The 23,935-nt window shown below is 38.1% G+C and overlaps 1 protein-coding gene across 1 annotated transcript in view; it reads right to left on the bottom strand.

Moving 5' to 3' along the window:
- Positions 1-895: 895 nt before the first annotated feature.
- TUBGCP3 (tubulin gamma complex component 3) overlaps positions 896-23,935 on the bottom strand; it is a 48,502-nt gene continuing 25,462 nt past the window's right edge. The window contains exons 8-22 of the mRNA XM_058824960.1: positions 23,680-23,805; positions 20,102-20,170; positions 16,380-16,512; positions 14,932-15,098; positions 13,442-13,552; positions 12,929-13,037; positions 8,932-9,121; positions 7,554-7,689; positions 6,698-6,766; positions 5,810-5,945; positions 4,820-4,908; positions 4,553-4,684; positions 4,029-4,169; positions 3,365-3,481; positions 896-1,961 (exon numbers count right to left, since the gene is read on the bottom strand). Of these exons, the coding sequence (XP_058680943.1) occupies positions 1,803-1,961; positions 3,365-3,481; positions 4,029-4,169; positions 4,553-4,684; positions 4,820-4,908; positions 5,810-5,945; positions 6,698-6,766; positions 7,554-7,689; positions 8,932-9,121; positions 12,929-13,037; positions 13,442-13,552; positions 14,932-15,098; positions 16,380-16,512; positions 20,102-20,170; positions 23,680-23,805 (1,884 nt within the window). The 3' untranslated portion in view covers positions 896-1,802. The remainder of the gene's footprint in view (positions 1,962-3,364; positions 3,482-4,028; positions 4,170-4,552; positions 4,685-4,819; positions 4,909-5,809; positions 5,946-6,697; positions 6,767-7,553; positions 7,690-8,931; positions 9,122-12,928; positions 13,038-13,441; positions 13,553-14,931; positions 15,099-16,379; positions 16,513-20,101; positions 20,171-23,679; positions 23,806-23,935) is intronic.

Raw genomic sequence — 23,935 nt, 5'->3', positions numbered from 1 at the left:
CATCAAAATGATCATTGCCAGCATGGCCAGTACTGTGAGTTTCCTGGGTACTGCTGGATTCATTCTGGGAGCAAAGAGAGTTTAACCTTCCTCTGGAACTTGTCCTCTAGTTCCAACATTGGTGCTGCCTCTCTGGCCTCTGACTTGTCTAGTGATGTGATCATGCAACAATCTTTCAACACAAACATGGCCAAAAGAGCACTCATGCAGCTAATATTTGGTTGTGTTTTTACCAAAACTTAATCTTTGCTGTTCTTCCAGACTTTACAATACGTTCCCACCACACTGGCAAAAACTGAGTTACTCCTGGCTATCAATGATCCATGACCTTATGATGCCAAGCTCAGCATCCTCCAGCTTTCCCTTGGCTCTCAGAGGCCATCCTTGCTCACAGCTGAAATGCTGCCTGCACACTACACCCAGTGACAGCACCTGCACCAGCAGGGCACAGGGTGAAAAGCCTCCCACATTTTAACAAAAGCAAGGATTCTGAGGCGTGCACAACAGGAACCCTGGTGTCCAGAGAGCAAACTATCTAGTCCAGGGCAGCAAGTCAGCACATGGCCCCATCAGAGCTCACTGCCATGATGAGTCACAGCAGCCTTATCTGCATGGCCGGGCAGGTGCCTCTGACTCCCAGGGGTTCCAGCAGAGTAAGGGCAAACGGCAAAAAAGGCCCCAGACCTGTTTGATCTGAGGGTAATTGTTAATTAACTGCACACAACTCACAGTAAATATAAGACTAGTACCAAAATCCTGCAATGGGAAGGGTTCTATAAATCAGTGTAATTTTAACTGGAAGCTTCTCCTTTCTTAACCTGTGAAAAAAAAATTATAAACTTTCAATTACAAAAAGCAACACACTTGTGTGAAAGATAATTGTGTTTTTATTTTTCTAAGCTCGCACTTGTGGAACATAATAAATGACCTGATATAATGACAACTTTGCAAAAGAATCCCCCTCTCCCCAACATCTGGACAGCAATATATAAATATTTACAATGGAAAAAATAGGAAAGTGAAGAGAATGACATCAACATTAGCCAAGTCAGTTTGTTTCTACATATCTGATTTTGAACATTAAGTACTCAAGATTGATCAACACTTTCCTTCAGTACTGAGGCTTTAACTTCATTTTCAGCTCTTATGTGCAACAGATACACTCCTGACTCTGCTTTTATAGTTTGCTCCTGTACAGTAACCATAGAATTTCCCAACGAAATTTTTATTCCAGGTTTTTAACTTTGAAAACAACAAAAAAAATTAAATATAACTTTATGTCTCCTGATACAAAGTTTCTCACACAGTCAAACACATCACAACACTGAAAATCAGCATAATGAAATGCTGTATAGCTTCTTAACAAGGACAATAGGTCTGGGTCCTGATCTGTTGGCTTTAACAAAAGCTCTCTTCAAATAGAACAAGTACATATAGAAAAAATAACCTTCTTATTTTCTTATTAAAAAAGGAAATGGTGCTTTCTATAAACAAAAGAACATGTGATTTTTTTTTTGACACAGATATAAGTTACAGTGGAAAAAGCTCAGAAAGCTTCAAATCAAATTGGCGTTTGTTTAAAAGGACGGTTTAACCAGTTGATTGGATGAGGTTCAGTCAGCCCACACAGTCTGGTAATTCTAGAAACATCAGTGTAAAAAACCCTGCTTTTTTTGCTTTCTGCTATCCAGTGTCACACCAGCACTGGCTGAGCATGTGTTGCCTGCAGCAGTGGAGACACGGATCCCACAGTCTGGCTGCGCCGTGTCACCGCTGTGGCCGTGGTGGCGCTGGCAGCGGTGTCACATGTGCGAGCTGCGCCTGCCCCGCGTGCCCAGCGACACGCGCAGCCGCGGCTCCCGCGCCTTGTAGTGCTCGTTGAAGTCCAGCCTGAAGCTCAGGAACCGAAGGCTCTCGTCTGAACTGGTTGTCAGCAGGACCAAGAACTGCTGGACAATTCCCTGAAAAGACAAACCCAAGAGACAGTTACAGAAGCACCCCTGGTGTGTTTTAAACAGGAATATCAGGTGGTAGACAGACAGAATCTGGGAAAAGGCAAGCACAAGTGTTCATATCCAACAGTTATGGTGGGTTCACTCTTTCTGCAAAAACCCAGAGCTCCATTTTTAAGTCTCCAGTGCAAACAGCTTGGTCTTTTAAAGTGTGTTCCCCACTCCCTGTGCCCTGCTGGCACACTCCATCTGTCTGAAGGCTCCCAGGCTGCAGAGCAGCTGCCTCTGTGCGCCTCAGGACAGCATTCAGGATCCAACCTGTGCCAACAGGAGACCTCACCTTGAGTCCATGTTATAGGCACAATGCCACCCAGGCCAGCATTAGGGCACTGCTGGCTTCAAACATACCCATTTGATGTGGCTTGTACAGTAGAACAGGGCACCCAGAACAGCAAACGTGTGCCCAGGAGGACAGTCAGTGCTGCAGACCCAACTAGACTGAGCATTTGGAGCAATGTGAGGGGGGGATTTGCACTTGGCAGGTGGGAGGTACACTTCTGCATCCCATCTTCCCATTCAGCTCTAGCCACACCACTGCAGGAGCCCCATAGGACACAGGAAAGGAAAGGATTCTGGGAGGAGGGGAAGACTCATTTGAAGAGCTCATTCCTAATCTCCAGTAAATAGTAACATGAACATGTCCATAACTAGAGCACTCCATTACTTCCAAAGGTGACCAAAGCTGGAAATCCTGTTTGGAAAATCCGTAATACGGCTCAGAATGAATACAGTCCAAGGAGGCAAAACCTACATTGCCAAATTGTAGCAATCTTGTAGAGCACATACACCACAATTTATTTACAACCTACATTTAAAGGCCTACACTCATTTTTCTGGGGAATGGTAGCTTTAGCATCAGATATAACAAATAAAGACAAAGCCAGAATAAATTACTTACAGAAGACAGCCTGCACATGTTACCCCAAATATCTTATCCACTTCCCCCTCCCCCAGTGAACTTAAAACTTAGAGTCAGGCCCTTAATAATAAACTTTCTGCAGTCTTCAATAGCAATGACTTGCAGAGACTGTGAGGAAACAAATGGAATGCAGAAGGAATTCTGTCTTTTTCTCCCTCAGACTACACCAAAAGATAGCTATTACTTTCCCTGCTGGAGGAAGACAACTTACATGAAAAGATTCTTCCCCTTTGTCTGGGGAATATAAATGATCACAAAACCTTCTACTATTAAGCAACAGTGAACACAGGCTTTTAAGTAGAGAAGGAAAAAACAAAGGCCTAGCTCCACAAACTGCACACACATGAATAGAGAAGTTACATCAACTCAATATTTGAAATTCATTTCTACACAAAGCTCAGCATATTTTAGAAAAATATAATTTAAGAGGCACCTGGTAAAAGTGAGTGAGTATTCGCAGCTGTGAGCACATTTTAGGTATTGAGTCTTGAAATTCTTTCATCCTCTTGTTCTCTTCTTCCTCTTCTGATGCAGTTACACCCCACTTGCCCTACAGAGAAACCACACAAGTTTAGAGGTGAAGCATCACATGATTCAAGTTGCTAACTAGGCCACCTTCTGCCCAGCTACATCAGGTTTATAAAAAACAACCACTGCCATAGAAAGACAAACACAGAGCCTCCAAAATGGAAACTATCAGACCCCCCCCTTGGTGGTCGTACAGCACATAAAAGAAATCAGAGGTTTATTAGCAAGGCAAGTCTCACACCAACACTGCATGTCAGTCTTGCAGCAAGGAGGCAGACATGGAGCTACAGCATCTTTTGCTAAAGGGTTCCACTCACTTCATCTAAAAGAGCCCTTTCTCATCCTCCAAAGTCCCCTAGAGAAATCAACTCAGATTTTGAGCAAGACAGAAATCAAAAACACCACTCAGCCATTTCGCTTGAAGTCAGCAGCAATGACTTTTCCAATGACTTTTACATCTGCCCCAACTATATTTCTCATCTTTACTGTACCTCTACATGATATCTAAAATCCTCCATATATCAAAAGCCTCAATTCATTTTCACACTCTAGAAATATCCTTCTTGTACCTCAAGCTCACGCTGTTTTTTCCTCTCTTCAAATTGCAACCTCAGCTGCAGCTCCTCCAGAGCAGCTCTGTACATGGCATCTTGGGCATTCTGGAGCTCAATGATCTGGTCAAAAACTGCTCGAAGCTGATTGAGAAGTACCTGTGAAACAGGTAACAAAGTAATTAAACAGCTGTACAGCACAAGAGTTTTAACTTACTACCTTTCTCCAGAAAAGAAGCAAAGAAAAAAAAGTAAAGAAAAAATCTTTTTTACACAGCTGGAGAGACTGCTCTGCAAAGCCCTAAGTCAGTTGTTCCATGATCTCACAGCTTCTCAGGATGAAAAAGAACTGGCCCACACTACAGCAAGCTTTATTATCAACATGTGTCACTATGTCTGGGCGGTAGGTAGTGAACCTACCATTATTAAATCTTAGAATAAAAATTACTTTTCCCTTTGCTCCTACAATGTTAAAGAAGGTTGTTCCTGACATATATGCCAAGATCATAAAGTTACAATTACATGCAAAGGAGAAGACTCACCCTGGAGTCACTATCCAGCAAGCACCGAGCTATGATTGTGTCCAGAAAAACTTCATGAGCTGCAATGATGTGGTCCAAGTCCTGTGCTTGTTGGACCTTGTTCCAGAGCTCATCCCATGAACATTCAAGCACCTGGAGCAATGACACAGGATTGGGCTGTTTTGATTTGCTAGATGGCAAGCTCTTTGAAATTTAAGACATGCAACACATACAGAATATTGCAAACGCTTCATTTTCTAAGTAACTGATTGTGTGGGTAGAGCATACCTCAAATGTAATGTAATACTGCATCTGGTGAATGAAATGGACCATTTCTGATGCCAGAACGTGACACTGATGCAGCACACCAGAAAGCTCTGTAAAAATCCAAAGAGACAGCATGTTAAAGACTGCAAGGACAAGCACAGCCAACAAATCAGCTTGGTAAATTCTCTTCACCATACTGAATACTTCATAATACAGCCACTAATCTTAGATGGTAGCAGCAGCGACCTTCTGAGGCCAGGCGCCCTCTCCCACCCACCAGAAATTCTTAATTATAAAAAAATAAATTTGTAAGTATTACTATGCCATAATAAGGGGTAATTCTCAATAGTTATTTTTTACTGAAAGACATGTAGATAGATTAAAAAAAATTTCAAGAGTGAGCCAGTACAGATGCTCGCAAATATGGCTGTATTCTCTAGCTGAGAAATAGGATCAAAAAGTCCTGGTCCATGAAACATACACCAGAGCCACTACATTTCAGAGCTTTCCTATTTCTTTTCACACATCTTTCTCTTCTTAGCCTCTTCTGTTCTTAGCTAAACAAAAGCAGAGGGAATAAGTGAAGGTAAAACTAGTAAATTCAGAACTGTGCATACATGAGACTTAATGTATGCAGACAGCATAAGAAAGAGGGAGACATGGGGTACAAATAAGAAGCCATCAAGGAAGATGAATACAAAGGGATGGAAGAGGTACAGTCTCACAACGAGGCCAGCATAGAGATACTTACATAAGTGCAGCTTTGCAGGAATCAAGGATTAAGTAAAACAACAGATATGAAACTTCTATTTACAATTATGTTATTTTACTTTGATCATCCTTACTATCATCTACCATTAAACAGCCAGTCAAGAGGAGCACCAAAATTCAAAATTAATTTGAACATAATTCATCAGACACTCTTTTCCCTCTTAACACACAGTCTAAAATTAAAGATGCAGTCATCTGTATCTATTTTAGAAGCATGTCATCCATCTGGACACCTCTCACCTGGCATACTTTTCAGAAGCTTTGCATTGCACATGTGCCCTTTCCATATATCAGTAAGAATATACTCCATTCTCTTTGCTCTCCAAAGGAAATTAAATACTCTTAGATAGTGGCTCATGCACTCACGTGTAAATACCTACAAAACAAAGAAAATACCAGGACAAATTAATAGACATACCACATGTCCTGAAGTACCAAGAACTTCTTCACAGTTCATCTTATCTCATATATGCAGTTTATTGATAAATATTTTTAAAAAAAAAGTTTCCAGGAAAACCCAGAGCTTTTGGAAAGATCCCTTCTTGAGGGCTGAACAGGGCACTGCTGGAAGTGTAAGAAGGGGTGAACAAAAAAACTAAGCCTAAGCCTATTTTGAAACCGCATAAGAAAATTCCTTCTGCTGGTCAAACTCACAGTTTGTCCTGCTTAAAAGAAATGTTCTTTATAGAGGCTAAATACATTCAGATAAACAACGCAACTCCCTAACAAATTCCATTTAGACAGCATAAGTAAGTTCTCCACAAATACATTCCTCAGTTCCTTTCAAATTTTCCCAAATTAGTATCTATAGACGAGTAATTATGAAAGAATAGGGGCACTCAATTTATTAAGTCCTTGCTAAAAACTGTGCTGGAACAAATTAATTACTGATTTTCAGTAATGATTGTTGTAAATGTAGCTTTTTCAGCACTCACACTAACTGGTAAGAACTGAGATTTTTGCTTAACTGTTGATACAGTGGGTACATCCTAGATGCAAAAAAAAAAAAAAAAAAATCTCTGGTTTCACACTCCAGAACAAAAAAAAGTTACCTAAGTAAAAAAAAAAAACATAGTAATTTAATTCAGCACCCCAAACACATTCAGAGGCAGCAGTGTATGACATTACCGTTGCTATTGGCCCATCAACATGATAGTCCAAGCTGAAGACATCCCATCCAGTGTCCCCAGGAGATACCTGTATTAAAAAGATATGGTACTGTCAGTGTGTAATCAGAGCATACTAAACCTGAAGATGAGCATCACTTGCTAACTCTTTAATTCTGAAGGGCCTATGAGCAAACAAGCATCCACATCAACAAGAGATACAGGAGTTTCTTGTTGAAAGTAGCAGATTAGGCAGAAATGGATCAAACTATTTGATACAAGGGTGAGGCTGATCTCACACAAATACTGATGTTTGCAATGTCAGCGTTTCTCCACTGAACCTAGTAAATGAAAATACCAGTAAGGACAAATTCTTTGGCATCTGAAACAGATTTATTTCCGATGCTACAGCTCACTGAAGTCAAAACTCAGGGACTGAAGCTCTCAAATTAACTCAAGTTTCTTACTACAGGCCTCTTCCATGAAATGTGCTATCACTGCTTCCCTTTTTCTTAACTAGAGGCAAGAAGGAGGCACACACCCCAGCATGCCCCAGTTCTTGTAAGAGCAACAGCATTAAGAGCTGTCTGGAGAACTTCAAATCAGCACCACCAGCATCAATTTCTGTTAGGCCCCAAATACTCAACCTTGTATTATCAATGGCTGTAAACCCCCATCTTGAAATACAAATAGACAATAGACAGGGAAGGCAAAAAGAAGATGACTTATTAAATGACCTTTATATTACTCAAAGTAAACTTCAGTGGAAAGGAAGGGGGAAATGGATTCACACATGAAAATTTTGTTTCATACAGATGTCTGCATGTATACACACAAACAAAGGCATCTTTCAGACCAGAGTCACCACAACAACAGACCTCCAGAAGTCGCACATCCAATCGCTTGAGAATCTCGGGATTATCGAACTGGGCATTCGTGGCCCTCACGGCCGTTTCCAGGATTCCAGTCAGATTATGCTGATACAAGGTTGTAGCTGGACGTGCAAGCTCTGGCCTGTGGTTATGGAACAGTTATAGTACATTACTGAAATACTCTCCAGCAGCAATTTAGTAGTAACTGCAGTACACAGCAAAACCCTTTTCTAACAGACATTCAAAACTATTACTCTTTCAGAATTAATCATGAAGAAAATCAGTGAGCAAAATATTTGCACAGAGTATGAGCAGAATATGTCTATTCATATGCAGCTACACTCCTGAATATGAGCATGAGGAGCAACTTAGTCCTCATTTAATGCCAGTAATTTGAAGTTACCAGGATTGCTAGTTTAGCTAGTCTGTAATTTGAGTTGCATTCAGATCTTAAATGAGGCAGATTACATCATTAGCACATCAAACCAATAATTTCCCTTCAGTTTTGAGAAACTTACTGATAGCCATCTCACAGGCTCAGAAGTGCTGGCAGGAACACAGAAACTCACCCCATCTATGTAACTTCAACTTTCCAAAGAGTTGCAACATGCAACTCTTGTAATACTCTCTGTCCCTCAAAAAGGAGAAGACCGGAAAACTTCTCACTCCTTCTGTCTCAAATGTAATACTGACTTCACAAATCAACCTCACTCAGCTTCACATTAAAAAGTATATACTGTTGATTTTGATTTACAAACAAGTTAATGAAAGCCTTATTACAAAGCCTGCATTCTGGATCAAAGAAAAGCTTTGCAAGCCAATGCTTAAGTTTCATCAGTAGCACCAGCATGTAAAAATGAACTTGCAAATAATCTTAAAGAATTGGATTCTGTAGCTGTGGGTGCACCTGAGTGCTTGAAACAGAAGCTGGTGAGGAATCAAATAGAGTTTTCAAATTGCACTGAAGGTTTTGACACTATGTTTTAGACCAAATACCTCCAAAACATAGAGGCCTAATAATTCCAGCCAAGCTCATCAGCAGCATCAGAAGCAGAATGTTTCTGCTGAAATTTGCTGACAGGACCAAGAGAAGTGCCAACATCCTCGAAGCTGTCACAGGGCCAACATGAAGATATCTGTATTAGTACAACTTTTCAAGACTTTGTCAAATGGTACTGTATGTACCACTTATCAAAAAGGAAGAATAAGTTTTAATCCTCAGGGTCAAAGAAACAAAACCCAAAATAGAATTTTTAAAGTTATTACTCAAAGATTTAATTGAACAAGGTACTTAGAGGGTCCTCTTCAAAAAGCAAAAGTTTCTGTGCTGATCATGCACAGAATCATCAGAAATTGAGCATAATTACCCTTCCTATTGTCTTACTTGAGCAAGTCCATTAAATGCCTGATAAAGTCTCCTTGACCAAGTAACAAGTAGCGCCTCATGGCCTGCATGTGTTCCAGCAAATTGTACTTCTTATTGAGAACATCCAGCAGGTATTTGCTGGTTTCAAAATAAGCTGCATCAATTTTCTCTTGAAATGCATTTTCCAGATCTGTGAACAAATCAGCAGCTAAAAGAAAATAAAAATAAAAATTAAATTAGTACTTTGCAAAAACTGAGGCAAATAAGCTTTGGAGTTGAAACACACAAACAGAAAAACTGCCATGTCTTCTGATCCACTGTGTTATACATTTGCCATAGCCAAAGCAAAAGCAAGTCTAAAGCAGCCTACACTTCAACAATATTACTTTTAATCTGTGCCCAGACTGTACTTGCCAGTAAAAGCTCATGTTATGTATATAAAAAGTTGGGGATTTTCAAGCTTGCTGAAATACTGCAGTTGACAAACCAAATCATTTATTGAGTTCTAAAAGCCCAGAATTAGGAAAAATCTTTGATGGGTGGAATCTAAATCAGAAGGCACCTCTAAGGGTGTGGGGAAAAATAAATCAAAGAAACAGACTGTTAAAACACTCAACAGAAGAGAGCTTCCATAGATAAGAGAATGAGAGAAAAGGGAATATGCTGGAGTTACCTGGGGGACAGCCAGCAACCTGACATTTCCTCTCCATCTTTCATGCATGGCAGTTTGGGGACAGAAAGCAGGAAGCAGCAGAAAGTAGTAGGAAGCTTATTTCACTGTTTTCTACAACTACAAGCTCATCAAGAAAGAGACTCCAGTAAAACTGTTATGAGTTAGCAACTGTGGCCTCTTCAGGCAACGTGGAGCAATACTCCAAACACTGGATTGCCAACTATCATAAGATTCAGACCTTCAGCATTAAAAGATATACTCCCACTTTAACTACTCAATTAATAAAATGCTTATGAATAGAAGAAATAACCAGTGGCTCTAATGAAGAATTCACTCTAGGAAGGGAAGTCTAAAAGTCTAGTTCACTGACATTCCTGGAAGTTTCCAAACTATCATTCAGTAACCAGTGAAACTCTCCATAAGACACAGAAGTTCAAGGAAATGACACTTTTATAACACATTGCTGTGTTTAAAATCCTTTGACTAGAGAAATACTACTCAGTCAAGCAGCACACATCAACCTTAGGGATGGGAGAATTAATACAGCCTGCAGTAAGTGCAAGCGTCTTTGCTCAAGGTGCTGCAAGCCTTGCAGGCAAAACAAGAGAAGGAAAAAGCCAAGCCAGAAAGAGTCACCAGCTGATCTCTTCAGCCCCTGGACACAGAGGCTGGGCCTAGCACTGGCTCAAGGCACAAGCAAAGTCAGCAGGCAACTCCCTGGCTTGTCTATAGCCAGCCCAACATGTGAGGCATGCTGGTCCTGTCTCCACTCACACAGGGGTGTGTCTATCTAAGAAGTAGTTCTGGGATACACAGACCAGTCTCAATTTCTCACTATCTCAAGCAGCAAAAGCAGTCTTTCCCCTCTCCTTAGTACTGATCCTCTTGCCTTGAAGGAAGTGACCTGGCCACAGCCCTTCAGCTCAGACTGGAAAGTCAAGTTTACATCTGCAGCTGTAACGCACAACCTCTGCATACACACACAGCCCCCAGCACAGGCAAAACACAGCATTCCTGTCTGACATGCAAAACTGCTACAAAGGTTCTTTACATCAACAAACACAAGGCTTAGGCACAAATTTTGAAAACTGTGCAAAATTATCTCAGAACACTGAAGAGCCAGAAGTGGATAAAGAAAGGGTCAGACTAAAATCACTGACAGGCAGGTCCATGAACTGCTACTGAAAACAGTGTCATTCCTGGTCCAGAAGTCCCCAAACTACAGACAGCTACATGTTGGAGCTGAGGTCACTTTATTGGCCTTTTTTACTGTTCCTCTTTCCCAAATGCTACAATTCTCTGCCAGGCAGGATGACCAACTTCTACACAGTTAAGTCAGACTTCTTGTTTTAATACATGTTCAGACAGTTTTCCACACCACAATTATTTCAGCAACAAAAGGAAACTGGGGAAAGATGATAGTTAAGGTTCCAAAGCAAATGAAAGAAATAAATAATACAACCAAACCCATGAAATGCTCAGATTTAAAATGAGAAAAAGCATCCAGAACTCAGGCTGGCATCCTAGCTTTCCATTATCTTAATAATAAGTAATTATCTAAAGGGACTTTCAGGATATTGTTAGATGACACAAACAAGCACAAAAGGAAGCATTTCCAACATCCCTGACTTAGAATGATCTTTCAGCATTAATGGGTAAAATGCCCTAAACACAAATGCAGTTTCATGCAGAATTAAAGCAGTGCAATACCATGACATATTAGGCTGCCAGCTGTAGGCTCAGCACACCTTCAGCACACTGCAGATAGAGTAATATATTTCTAAAACTACACTTCTGTCTCAAACAGTTATTCTCAGCACTTAGAATAATGTAGGTGTGCTTTGAAGCTCTCATCTCCCACATAATAGGAAACCTGTATTTGTGCAGATCATCCATTCAATCAAGGAGAGAGAGAAACAAGTGCAAATTTAAAGAAATATTGGAAAAGCATGGCCATAAATGCTGTATAAAGTGGTCAAAGTAGTGCAGCCAAAGAATGTTTTTTTCCTTTTTTCCAGGAGTAGCTGGCAAGATGATTGTTCAAATGCATTTACAGCCCTTATTCACTTAACCCTGATGCCTTTCTGCACTTTAGGCTTATCTTTGACTAAGCAAGCACTGAACATGGTACAAGAATCACATTATTAGAAGACAATCTTCCAGATATGAATGGGATTTTATCACTACAACATTTTTCATGGAGGTACTCATGCCAGAAGTCCACACTTTGAAGTGTTAATACTAAAACTAATCCAAGGTTATTTGGAGGTGAAAAAACCCCAACAAATCTAAGCCTAACAACCCTATATATATGTATATGACTTTAAAGCTTGTGTAAGTATTATTTTGTTCTAAAATATTAAGAAGTATGTTCTTTGAAAACAACAATTTGACAGAAAAATATTTAAATTAGCATCAGAATACTTATCTCAGTGAGCTGTATCTAAACGGTTAGATTATCTGTGGTATATTAAACAAGTTATCAAAACAAGTTACAGTAGCAAAATACCCCTTCCACCAGAAGGCAGCAATCTGCTCTTTCTTGGAGATGTAGCAGCATCCTACACATTCTTTGTTTAGTATTTAGACCAAGTCTCCTTGGTTTAGATGTTTACTATTCGCTACCTTTCATCATAATAATGTTGATTTCATTGCAACAAATATGCCTCCAAAAAATAACCACAAATGGTACAGAAGTTCTCATTCATTAGAACTGGGATCTATTCTAAATAAAATAAAATTATTTGAAGGAATTTAACAGTTAAGTTTTGGTTCCATGTTCATCAGCTGGATGAATGGCAATCCCATTTTTAAGTAATTTTCAAAAAGAATTTTACTAACCTTCCACATGCTTTTTGACATATTGATATAGTGCACTTACAGAAATGGTAGAAAGGCTTCTGTTCTGTTTTTACTGCTTATTCCATTATTTACAACTAACTGACTATTTTTATTTTTCAACCATAGAATTAACATAGTATTATGGAACTGTATGATGGAATATATTTGATGAGAAGTCAAACATACTAAATTCTTATTGCAGCACTCAAGAATATCCATGCTCCTCCCTGAGTCGAGGCAGCTGGAGGTAAACTGTTTTTTTGAATTGTTTCATTCACAAATTCAGTACATTAACAATCATCCAGCAAATCTATCAAATTAAGAAATTTATACACATACATCAACATACATCTTTTGTAAATACACATTAATTTATCTATACTTTAGGGCAGATGGGATTTCTGTACTCCTTTCCACCCCACCATCCAGTTTACAGTCTAAACCACATAGAGTACAGGAGGTCAGTTCAAAGGGGAATACTGAATAATATTAATACTGTACCATCTTTTGAAGACTCTGCAGATTTTGCAACAGCAATCATCTTTGTAGATGGAGTTTGGTCATGGCAAATTTGATGCAAGAAGTTTATGGATTTTCCTATTAAAAGGACCTGAACAAAACAGGATTTTTTTAAAAAATTATTTGCATGTAAGAAAAAAAAAAATAAAATACCAAACAAAGAAGCCATCCACAACCACCAGGACAAGATATTTTGTTATCTTTCTGTGCTCTTAGTTGCACAATCCCAACCACAGCAATTCAGAATAGCAATGCTAATATAAAAAGGTTTTAAACACATTTTAAAACTTCTTTTCCCCGTACTTGAGATCTCCTCCAAGTTTAACAGTTAGAGAATGGAAAGGAGAAACAGTCCTATAGCCCTCCTCAGCAAATAATTCTAAAATTCTTGAGAAGATTATTTTTTGTCAAATTTGGCCTCTATTTTTGCAATAGAAATCTAAGCAACAGCACAGGGCAAACAAATCACCAGAAGATGGAATTTTAAATTCATACCTTTTTTGACTGCTCCATTGTAATAAAAGATGGGATCATTGATTTCCTCAAAGTGTATTTGTCATGCCACAACCGATCAGTTTTAACTGTAGGATCTGAAGCTACAAAAAACTGAAGATTGAAATAAATATTTAAAGCAAAAGATTAATGTAAACTGTAACCTATAGTTTCAACTATTATTTCTGCTATTTTCACAGATGCAGAGGGGAAAAAAGAAAATACAAGAAAAGCAAAAACCCAAAAAATTTTTTCAATTGATATGGTGATCAAATGTTCCAGTCTCTCAAGTCCACCCAAGAGAATCCCCTCATTTGTAAAAAAATTAAAACTAATTTATTAGTTTTGTTGAAGTGAAGTTTGGATGGATTATGTCTTCATCTTGTAAAACAATATACCTGTTTCCTGGACACAAACTCTTTTCACTGTCTCCAAATGCCATTTTCCCCAAGAATGGACAATTGTCTTTCTTCAAAACTGTCTATCATATGAAAATTATAGCTTTCAGTACAACACATCCAACAATAATTTTCACTTAAGAACACTCTTAATTTTCCACTAAAAACACTCTTCCAGTGCACATGCAGAGGTTAAAGCTAACAAACTCCCTAAAATCCTAAAAAGACAGAACCTCAAATCTGGGGAGTAGGTGGGAAAAAAATAAGTGTTTTACACTTCTAAAAAAAGATTCATATACATTTTACACAATTTTACAGCTTAAAGATCAGCTGTCACTATCACTCAAATTTTGACTAAAATAAGGACATTCCAAGACAACAGACAGTATATTTGACCCTCAAATAAAATTATTCAGATTTGTCTCAGAAGTGCTCAATCAATTTTAAAAAATTATTCTTTGGCTTCTTGTAACAAAAAAAAATTTAAGAAAAAAACCTTATCACTTTAAAGAGATTGTACTGATTGGAGGAAAGTGGTGAGAGAATTTAGAAAAGCATACAAAATATTTCCAAGAAGAAAAAGGACAATTACTGGAACTTGATGTTACAGAAGTCACAACAAATAACTTTGCAGAGTTTCAATTCTGGAACTATAAACCTCTTCTACCCAGTCTGACAGACTGAGCTTATTTATCAAAGGTAACAGTATGCAGTCAGAAAAATATTGTGAGCTTCTTTCCAAACACAAGGCTTGCATTCTGAACAGTTACAAAGAACTCTGCATACATGACTGCAAGAAAAGATACAGAGGAATTATTTTGTCTTCAGAAATGAGGACCTAGTGTCAGAACACCATTCTGACTCTACTAACCAGACCCAGCATATGATTAGTTGAAGACAACACATTGCAACCTGCAGATATCAAATTCATGAAGAATTCAAGAAGAGAGTGGTATTTCAGGTTATTGTGTGTATTGCTTACTCATGTTATACATTTTCATCACACTCTACTTTTCAAGTTCTCCTCTAAGCTTCCCACAGATTATCACACCACAATGCAAAGAGATGAAGCATTTACTGTAGCATATACATTACCTCATGGTATGTATCCTCCAGCTCTCCATCATAAATCCAGCGATAGAGGAAGTTCAGGACAGGATGGGATACTAGGCCAAGAATGTGCTGAACCAGAGACCTCATGTAGGGATCTCCTGTTTTAGTATAGGCATGAACTGCTGAGGCTAGCTCACCACCTTTTCTCCCTGGAAGAAGAAAGGAACAGAAACATTTGAAGGAAAACCATATGCACCCCATTTAAATTTAGCAGCCACTGATTTTAGCTACCCCTGTGTCACATTGAGCTTGCTAAAGAGCAACTCTAAAAGGTAGCAAAAGTATATTTTTTTTATTGCTAACAGGGAATTCCTAGGTTTTAGGGCATGAATTATTAATCTCACTAAAGCATTAAGCAGAGTTATCTGTCTACTTTATGGCAGCTTAGAGGAAAATTCAAGGCATCAGATCACACACAGAAGTTGATGCTATGATTCCAGAGAAGCATTAAAGGAGCCTTAGAATGTTTTCCTTCTCTCCTGTACTTGACACTCTCAGATATTCTGTGTGCATACATGCACACAAACAGGGTTTTCATGTTTCTTGGTTATAGCTGCCCTCATAGTCCCATTAGGGAATATCTCCTGTCTTCTTGCAATTGTAAAGTAAGAGGCTGTCAAAAGAAAAAGTTAAAAAATAGACTGAATATTTGATTTTGCTGCTATTCTCCACAGTTTACCACTTCCTTGCAGCAGAGGCCATGCAGCTCAAGATTTTCATGAATGTCTTAAAAATAAAGCCCATTAAAAAAAAATTGTTAACAACTCCAATAATTAAGGTAAAGCAAGTGTGGTAGGCTTTTTTTTTTTGCTAAGATCCTCTTTTCTGAAGGGCTACAATTTCAAATCTGAAGTACAATCAGGGAGAAGCATCAATTACTGGTCAGCTTAGTCACCTACTGGTCAAAGTTCTGGTAAACTCCAACCTGACTCTCCCCAGCAGCCTCTTGTGGATTGCCAACAAAACACAATATTTGCAGGTTTGCAAAGTTTTGCTGTTTCACATGAGTCTGAAGACAAGGCACTAATGACTCCTCTATGCCATCATATATAGAGAAATTGCATAATACTCAAAAATAGTGAAGAAACAAAGTCAACCATTTCATAACACATTAGTAGGGCTTTTTCATTTTACCATTCTCTGAAAAATGATTAAGCAACTGAAAATAGCATAAAAAGTGCATGCTTAAAATTGAAGTTTTGAGCACATTCTAGTCTTAAAAAAGTAAGAAGTCTGAATGTATCAACACAACACTATAATTTGTCATCATTTGTTTAAACTAAAAGAGGGAGAATCTGAACTACCTACTTGAAATTTTCTAAAAAAAAGAAGTCCAAACAAGCACTAATATTATTGATACCCACCTCTAGCATGCACAACTACTCAGTTATATAAAATCCCCAGAAATATTAAATTAATGTTAAACAGACCTTGACAGTGATCAACAAGTGCTGCAAGGGTCTTTAACCTTATTTTGGGGTCATATGTCCAGACCAGAAGACGGCGAAGTGTTAAACTGCTCTCAAGTCCCAAATTCACACCCTGATCATCTTCCAGTTGCAACTGATCAAGTTAGAAACAGAAAGACACGTCAAAGAACAAAACTGAGGAAGAACTCAGGTTTCATCGTTTGTTCTGAAGTCAGATTTTTACTAATACACTTGAAATACCCAGTGTTATGTATTCTCTCATCAAGTCACTGGGCCAAAACTTGAGAGCCAATTTTTAGAGAAACAGACTTGAGCACAGGTGAAAGAACAGAGATAAGCATAAGCACAATGAGGCAGACAAACCACAAAGACCAAGAAAGTTAAAGACAGCAAGGTAATAGTCATGAAGAAAGAGCAAAGAAAGAGAGAAGAAATCCTGAAAGACAGCCTAGACAAAGAGTAAAGAAAAACATCTAAAGGACAGGCAGGCTGTGAGAAGTAAATTTTTCATTATTGCACATGCAGCTTATTTTAGTTCAATATGTGACAAATCCCCTTCAATGCCTTCCTCCAGAAGCCATCAGAACTTAAGTTAGTCTTATAGTGAGATTAAGGAATTGCTATGTTGAAAGAAAAACACCAAACTTTAAAAGCTACAATAAGAAAACTATCATAATGTGACTACCATGAATCTTCCAACGCCATGGAAAAAAAAATAAAAGCCAAGTATTTGCATCCAAGGTGCAAATGCAAATCTTATACAAGAACAGATGGAATAAGCAGGACAAGAACACAATTCAAGATTACAGAAGCAAGCTCCTGGAGCAGTACAAGGAGACAATCTCTTAGAAAAGATGCTGCTTCTGATATATGACAACCAACCCACTATGTGCTTTCCCATCTAGCACCTTTTTTTAGTCAAATGCAACATACTAGTTAAATTTAAGGCTACTGTCATCCACATTAAGCTCAGCCTTAGAGCCAGTTAAATTCATTTGTTTCCGAATTCTCCTGGGTCCATGCCTAGGATTTTTCTTTGGTGTTTTTGGAAATCAGCAATGACAAGAGAGATACATGAGCCACCCTTTGACTTTAGGGAAGACATGGTACATTTTCATCATGGAACTGCATTTTTAAATGGGCTGACAATGTGAAAACAACCTGCAAGAAAAAGACCAGAGACGCTTATGGAATAGCAGACAGTATGCTCAGGATTAGTTATTCAAGGGCAGAAACATGCTCAGGAGAAGCTCTGAAGACATAATAAAATGTCATAAACAGAGTATAGAACACTTTGACAAGATCCTTGTTTTTCTATGACCATACTGCTCTCTAGAACTGCAGTTAACAATTCCTAATCTGGCAGCCTGTATGAACTCCTGAATCAAAAAATGTCACATACACTCAATTACAAGTCAATTTTCTACATGCTTTCAAGAAGCTAAAAGGGTTTTTGTCCATTCTGCAGCGTGGCCTTCAAGCCCTTCCACCTTTCAAGTCACAAAAGAATCTCTCCTCCACTGCTGGATCTCCTTCCTTTCATGTCTTTGGGAATAAATGTTGCCAGAAGCTTCTGAAAATCTGAACATAACGTGACTCTGGGAACCCTTTCAGTGAGGTGCTGAGGGACCTGGATTCCCCAGAAACTCCAGTCTGCTGCTGCAGCAAAGCATTGCTGACACTGTACTGACTGTTCCCTATGAAAAGGCATTTAATCAACATGCTCAAGGCACTCATGAACTCTAACACTGAAGATGAATCTGGCGAGGAGCATGAAGAGTAACAATAAGACCAGCAGTAAGACTGGGAAAAATGTGTCTGAATGATGCTACATGAGGGGTGACACAAAAAAAATGGAAAATGCTGAGGTACTTAATGCCTTTTTTGCCTTGGCATTTCAGTAAGATTTGCTGCTGGGGATAGCAGATGTCAAGATAACAAGAGAGATAAGTCTGGAACAAGGAAGACTGAGCTCAGAAGGATCAGGCTAGAGTACACCAAACAGATGGGATATGCTTAAGTCTGTGGGTCCTGATGGGATGCACTGAGTGTTGAGGGAAGGAGTTGCCCAATGTCATTGCAAGGCCACTCTCCATTATTTTTGCAACACAGCAATTAGAGGCAGTTTCTGACAACCCTGAGAAAGCAAATGTCATGCCTCTGCTCAAGAAGGAGAAGCCATAAAACTACACACCAGTGAGACTCACTTCATTCCTTGGAATAGCAACTAATCCTGGAAAACCATTTCTAAGCTTATGGAGGACAAAAACCTTTCTCAGGAAAAACAGCTCAGGAAAAGGAGAAGGAAATGGGAACATTTGTGATGATGGGGTCTGTCTTCCCAAGCAAGTGTTAAGTGCCCTGAGGCCCTGCTTGCCAGGAGCAGCTGGACATCTGCCTGCTGAAGGGAAGAAGTGAATGAATTCCCTACTTTGCTTCGCTTGCACGCACAGCTTTTGCTTCCCCTTCTACACTCACTAACTTGATTGACTTGTCTTTTTGTCTTCCTTCTATTTTCTCCCTGTTCTCAAGAGACAGGGGGGAGCAAGAGGCTTGGGTGGGTGCCTGGCTGCTGCCCAGGGTCAACCCTCCACAAAGGCAAATGCAGTTTAAAAAAAATCACCCCAGAACTTTTGTCTTTTTCTTACAGGCTTTCCCTCCCACCCTACTCATCTCTTCTGTTGCAAGGTTTGGTGGGGCAGGAAAGGTAGACAAACTGCATCTCAAAGTACTTGAGTATTTTAATGGTCAAGAAGTTTTAGAAATGAGAAAAAAAATAAAATCAAAGCACCAGCAAACCAAGAGAGAAAACACATTTTGGACAGAGCAAGAGGTAATTAAAAAAGAATAACTGGATAATAGCCAGGAAAACCAAGCAAACACTATATATAACAAGGATTCCAAAAGTCAAGAACGTTCAAGAACTGCAAGTTAAAAGAACAGATGCTTTGAAAACATTAACAAAAGCCTATGACAAACAATAAAGATTTTATTGAAGTTAGAGTTTTAAAAGGCAGTATAATTTAGCTTTAGGTCAATTCTCAGAATAAATTTTTCACCATTACAAGTAATGAACCTCTTGAAAGCCCCTTTCAAAAAAAGGCAAGCAGAAGAATGTTTATTTTATTTTAGAGACAGCATGTAGATGCACATACCTACAAACATTTGTGGAAAACCTGCAAGATTATCAGCACTGAGTTGGTCTGTATGTTACAGGAAAATAGTAAAACATCGAAATATCTGCAGAACAGATGTCTTTACTCTCAGAAAAACAAAGGGACAAGAAAAATGTACAAACTGCCCCACACAGGAAAGAAGCTGGAACTGGTACTTGTTATTACTAGCTGCTATATTGTGCACTGCTGGAAAGATGGACTGTTTTTTTCTCCACTCAAGAATGTGTGACATTGTTCAGGATTTGAATGATAAAGATATTATGCAAGGACACTGACAAAAAGGATGCAAAACAGGGACAGAGACTTAGAAATACACATTGCATTCTTTGCTTATGTAACACATCAAATACCAGTGAATTCTTAAGAGAAGAACATTCAAGGACACATACACTGAAGAGCAAGAAATGTACAGAGAATTGTGTTCACTGTCAACAAAAACTGCTGTACATCCTTTACATTTTAACAGAATAGGTAGGTACTATCTTTTTAGGAGATATTAGATAACAGAACAAAATAGTGAAGTTGAATATGTACCACCTAGCTTACCTGAGAATGTAAAACAGACAGAAGTCGGTAGTATTCTTTAAGTTCCTGATGTAAGGCTGCACAAAAACTCTGTAAGAGAAAGAAAAGGGAAAAAGGGGGAAAAAAATAAAAGGAAAAGTCATCAGAAGTCTTTCTAATTTCATTCTATCACCACACTTCCAACATAGTCAGAAATTTCTTGAAGGGAATCTTTCTAGAAGTTTCAGCATAAAAGCCAACTCTTAGAGTAATGGCCAAAGTATAAGTGCTTCCCTAAGAGCTGCCTATACCTTTTCCAGGAATTTATACACATTATCAAGTGACCTTGTTTCTTGCTACCTTAACTCTATCACCATAATAAACTATGAAAAGTGTAACTCTTCAAGTAGACATATCATTTCAGTAATGGCAACTGTAATTAGCACAAGGATGTACAAATTATAACATGACCCAGTTGAAGATTTTTTTTTAAATAATCATGTAAGATACAGTATGCAGTGAAGCAACAGAGTTTAAATTTCAGGAAGGCCTCTAACAACAGAACACAAAAGTTAGGCAATTAGCATTATATTTATAGTATAGACTATATTACATGAACAAGAAAACACAATGCTCAAAAAATGCTCCAAATAAGTGCTGCCAGATCTAGAACTATAAAATTTTGACCTTTCATCAATTCACAGTTATATACGATTGTTCACTTGACATGGAAGAAATGAACAACACAAAGTATATCTTCAGAAATCTGTAAAATGTTAAGAAGTTAATTTAGAAGTTAATTCAGGCTAGAACTAAAGCAAAAATTCTTCTTTGTAAAACAATTCTAAGCACAGCTACTTTAGGTTGTTTAAAAACCAAGATAAATTTTAAAAACAATTCCTGAAATAATACTTGTTTAGTGATAAATATTTTCCATAGTTTAGGGTTTGGGGGAGGTCTTGTTTTACTTTTGTAATAGTCTTAACCTAACATACAAACTAAAAAAATGCCTGCAACACATTTTTCAAAACAGAACTAAAAATATTAGTTGTTCCCATTAATTTGGGAACAACTGATAAAGACCTTAAGATCCCCCAAGAAATGCCCCAAGTTTTTTATTTGTTTGGTTTCTTGGAAGAATATGCTCATGCACACACACAAATTCTTCAGAACTTTCAACCAATTCTCAGCTAATAAATTTGATATCTATTTTGATGAATTTTTTTAATGGGAAATTTCCCAGGATTTTCCTTCAAGACCTTTAAAAATTGCAGTCAAAAGAACTTGGAAAAAGAAAAACTCATAGAAAGAACCCAAGAACTTAAAGTATTTATTCGCTAGAGTATGTAAAAGGCAGAAAAAATTTCTAGAAGCACAAAGACAAAATAAATCTTCTTTCCTCTTAAGCAGCTAAGAAGCCTAGAAAAAAAAGTCATTAATCTTGCCATTGTATCTTTTTTAAGGAAAGGAGGTTCCTGTCTTCAACTCAACATTGTAAATTGCAAAGAAATTTTACATTCTTTTTATTCCAGAGGATACTGAAGGACAAAAAAAAAAAATCCCCTTATGTGTAACTCCACTCTTCATTTCTTCTCACTTGCTTCTCCAGGAAATTTTTGAACCTATTAAAGTGGCACTTGCCAAGATAGAGGGCAGAGCAGAGCCTCTAAGAAAACAATCAAAGACACTGTTCTGGTCAAAAAGGAGAACAGTAATCACTGACTTTAATGATTTAGTAGTCAAAAGGATTTAGACTCTAACTGGTCACCAATTTTTCAGAGAAGCTTTACAAATTAAAATTTACACCCAGTACCAATTCCTGCATCACAAACCACAGACTTTTGCTTCCCAAACTGTTACAGAAAAACTGGACATTACCCTAGAATTCTGATTTGGACTGCTGCAAAAGAGAACTGAGGAAGGAAACAGAATGCTTGCTCAAGAGAAAAGAATTAAAATGCCCATTAACTCAAATGGATCTAAATGGGCTAAATGCCAAAGTACAAACTAAAGGATAGCTAACTGCCAATTGTTCTTTTTATTTTCTGAGGACAAAGTAAAATTCAGATATTAATCAGCAATGGTAGGAAAATATTAAGTGTAATATATTGTTACATCTCTACTTCTAATGTCAATGCCTGACATTTTGTGTGGTAAAATCAGTCACCAGAATCATAATAGAAGAGGTGACCGACATGTTACTGTATACCTAGTTTAAACAGGGGTTTACACAATCATCCTTTCAGAACATGAAGTGAAATATGTTTTATACCAATACACACTGTTGTGCTAAATTCCTTAATGCACAGTGCACAGCACCTGAAATTCTCAGCTATGAAAGCCGTGATGAGCATGAAGGCATACTCTCTGTGCCCAAATACTGACAGCAAGAGCAGAATCTAAGTTTTTGTTTGTACACTTATGTCCTAGAAATATACACAAGTGCTTGCCTCAAGCAAAATTAGCAGTATTAGAGCTATGCAGATTCAGGTAACTTAACTGCACAGCCTTCTGCACAGGATCTGAAACCTGCATACAGAAGCCAAGATACTACACATTTAAATTCACTGAAGAATTAAAGTTCTCCCCTTTCTGTAAACTTGAAGATTAAAGCCAGAGACAGTAAAAATAATCACAAGCAGGAAGCTGCTAGATAAAGAATAAAACTTCACCCAGATATAAGGGGGAGAGTTCAAAGAAAATGCATACACAGGAGCACTGCCATATAAAACATGGAAATTAGCACTGGATCAGTAAAAAAATTATTATTTATATGTAACTAGAAGGGTTACTTAGAATAAGAGACAGAATGGAACAGAATAAAACATTAGAAAAGTAGGAAGCACTACAGTGTCTCTACTGACCTCTTAAGAAAAATTAGATTGAAGGGAGAAGCACTTCAATTTCTTGGCAGATTAGGTAGGATGTTATGGCTAGAGGCAAGGATAACATTTCTGTCGACTCAGAAGGGATAATATCCAGTTTTACAGAGGGAGCAAGTGAGAGGAAACGGGAATGTCTTAGCAGTAAATGTGGTTTTGGGTATTACAGCAGCAGTGAAGTTACTGTAGACTATAAATCATGATGATGAAACCTATGAAAACAAAAATTAATATTCTTTTGATGTTGTATTCAAAAGAAAGGGCAGAAGATAATGCACTACTTGCATTTTATGTAAGCTAGTGCAGTACTAACACATGAACATCAACAATAGCTGACAAGAATGTCTCCTGCACAGGTCACTAACAACTGAATTGGTGATTAATTACCTCAGGGATAACATCATCCCATTTAAGAAATGTTTTTGTTTATGAACATGCATGAATAACTTTAAAATATTGGGGTTGTTTAAAAAATGGAGATTAAGAAAAGGAATTTATGAATGTTTCCAGCTACAAATTACAGGGGCAAATCCTTAAGACCAGAAAGGGCAAATGCCTTTTCCTTCCCTTCTGACTATGACCCATATCAAATGCAGCATCCACAAAAGGAGTAAATCAAACAATAAATTATTCAAGCTCCACAGGTTATGCATCATTCTAGCACTGCATTTACTCAGTAGTTTCTTAGCCAAACAAGAACAAACACTGAAGTTAGACTCTTTTATCTAGCTGACCCACCTGTCCCACCAGTCCAAATGCACGATCCAAACTCCTCTGGTCTGTGTATTTCCTTATTTTGTTATGGAGCCACCCCAGCTCTGCAAGTCTGCTTGTAGTATCTCTGAGAGATTTTGACAAGCTCACCTATAAAGTTAACAGAAACAAGTTTGCAATTAAGTCAAATCTGCCACACCAATACTGATTTCTTCACAAAGGTCCCCCTTTCTCATAAAAAGCCAGTTTCAGAAACAATTCATTTTACATTCTACAGTAC

Source organism: Ammospiza caudacuta, chromosome 2 (assembly GCF_027887145.1).
Source record: "Ammospiza caudacuta isolate bAmmCau1 chromosome 2, bAmmCau1.pri, whole genome shotgun sequence".
Taxonomy (NCBI): domain Eukaryota; kingdom Metazoa; phylum Chordata; class Aves; order Passeriformes; family Passerellidae; genus Ammospiza; species Ammospiza caudacuta.
This window is presented reverse-complemented; position numbering and strand designations above follow the sequence as displayed.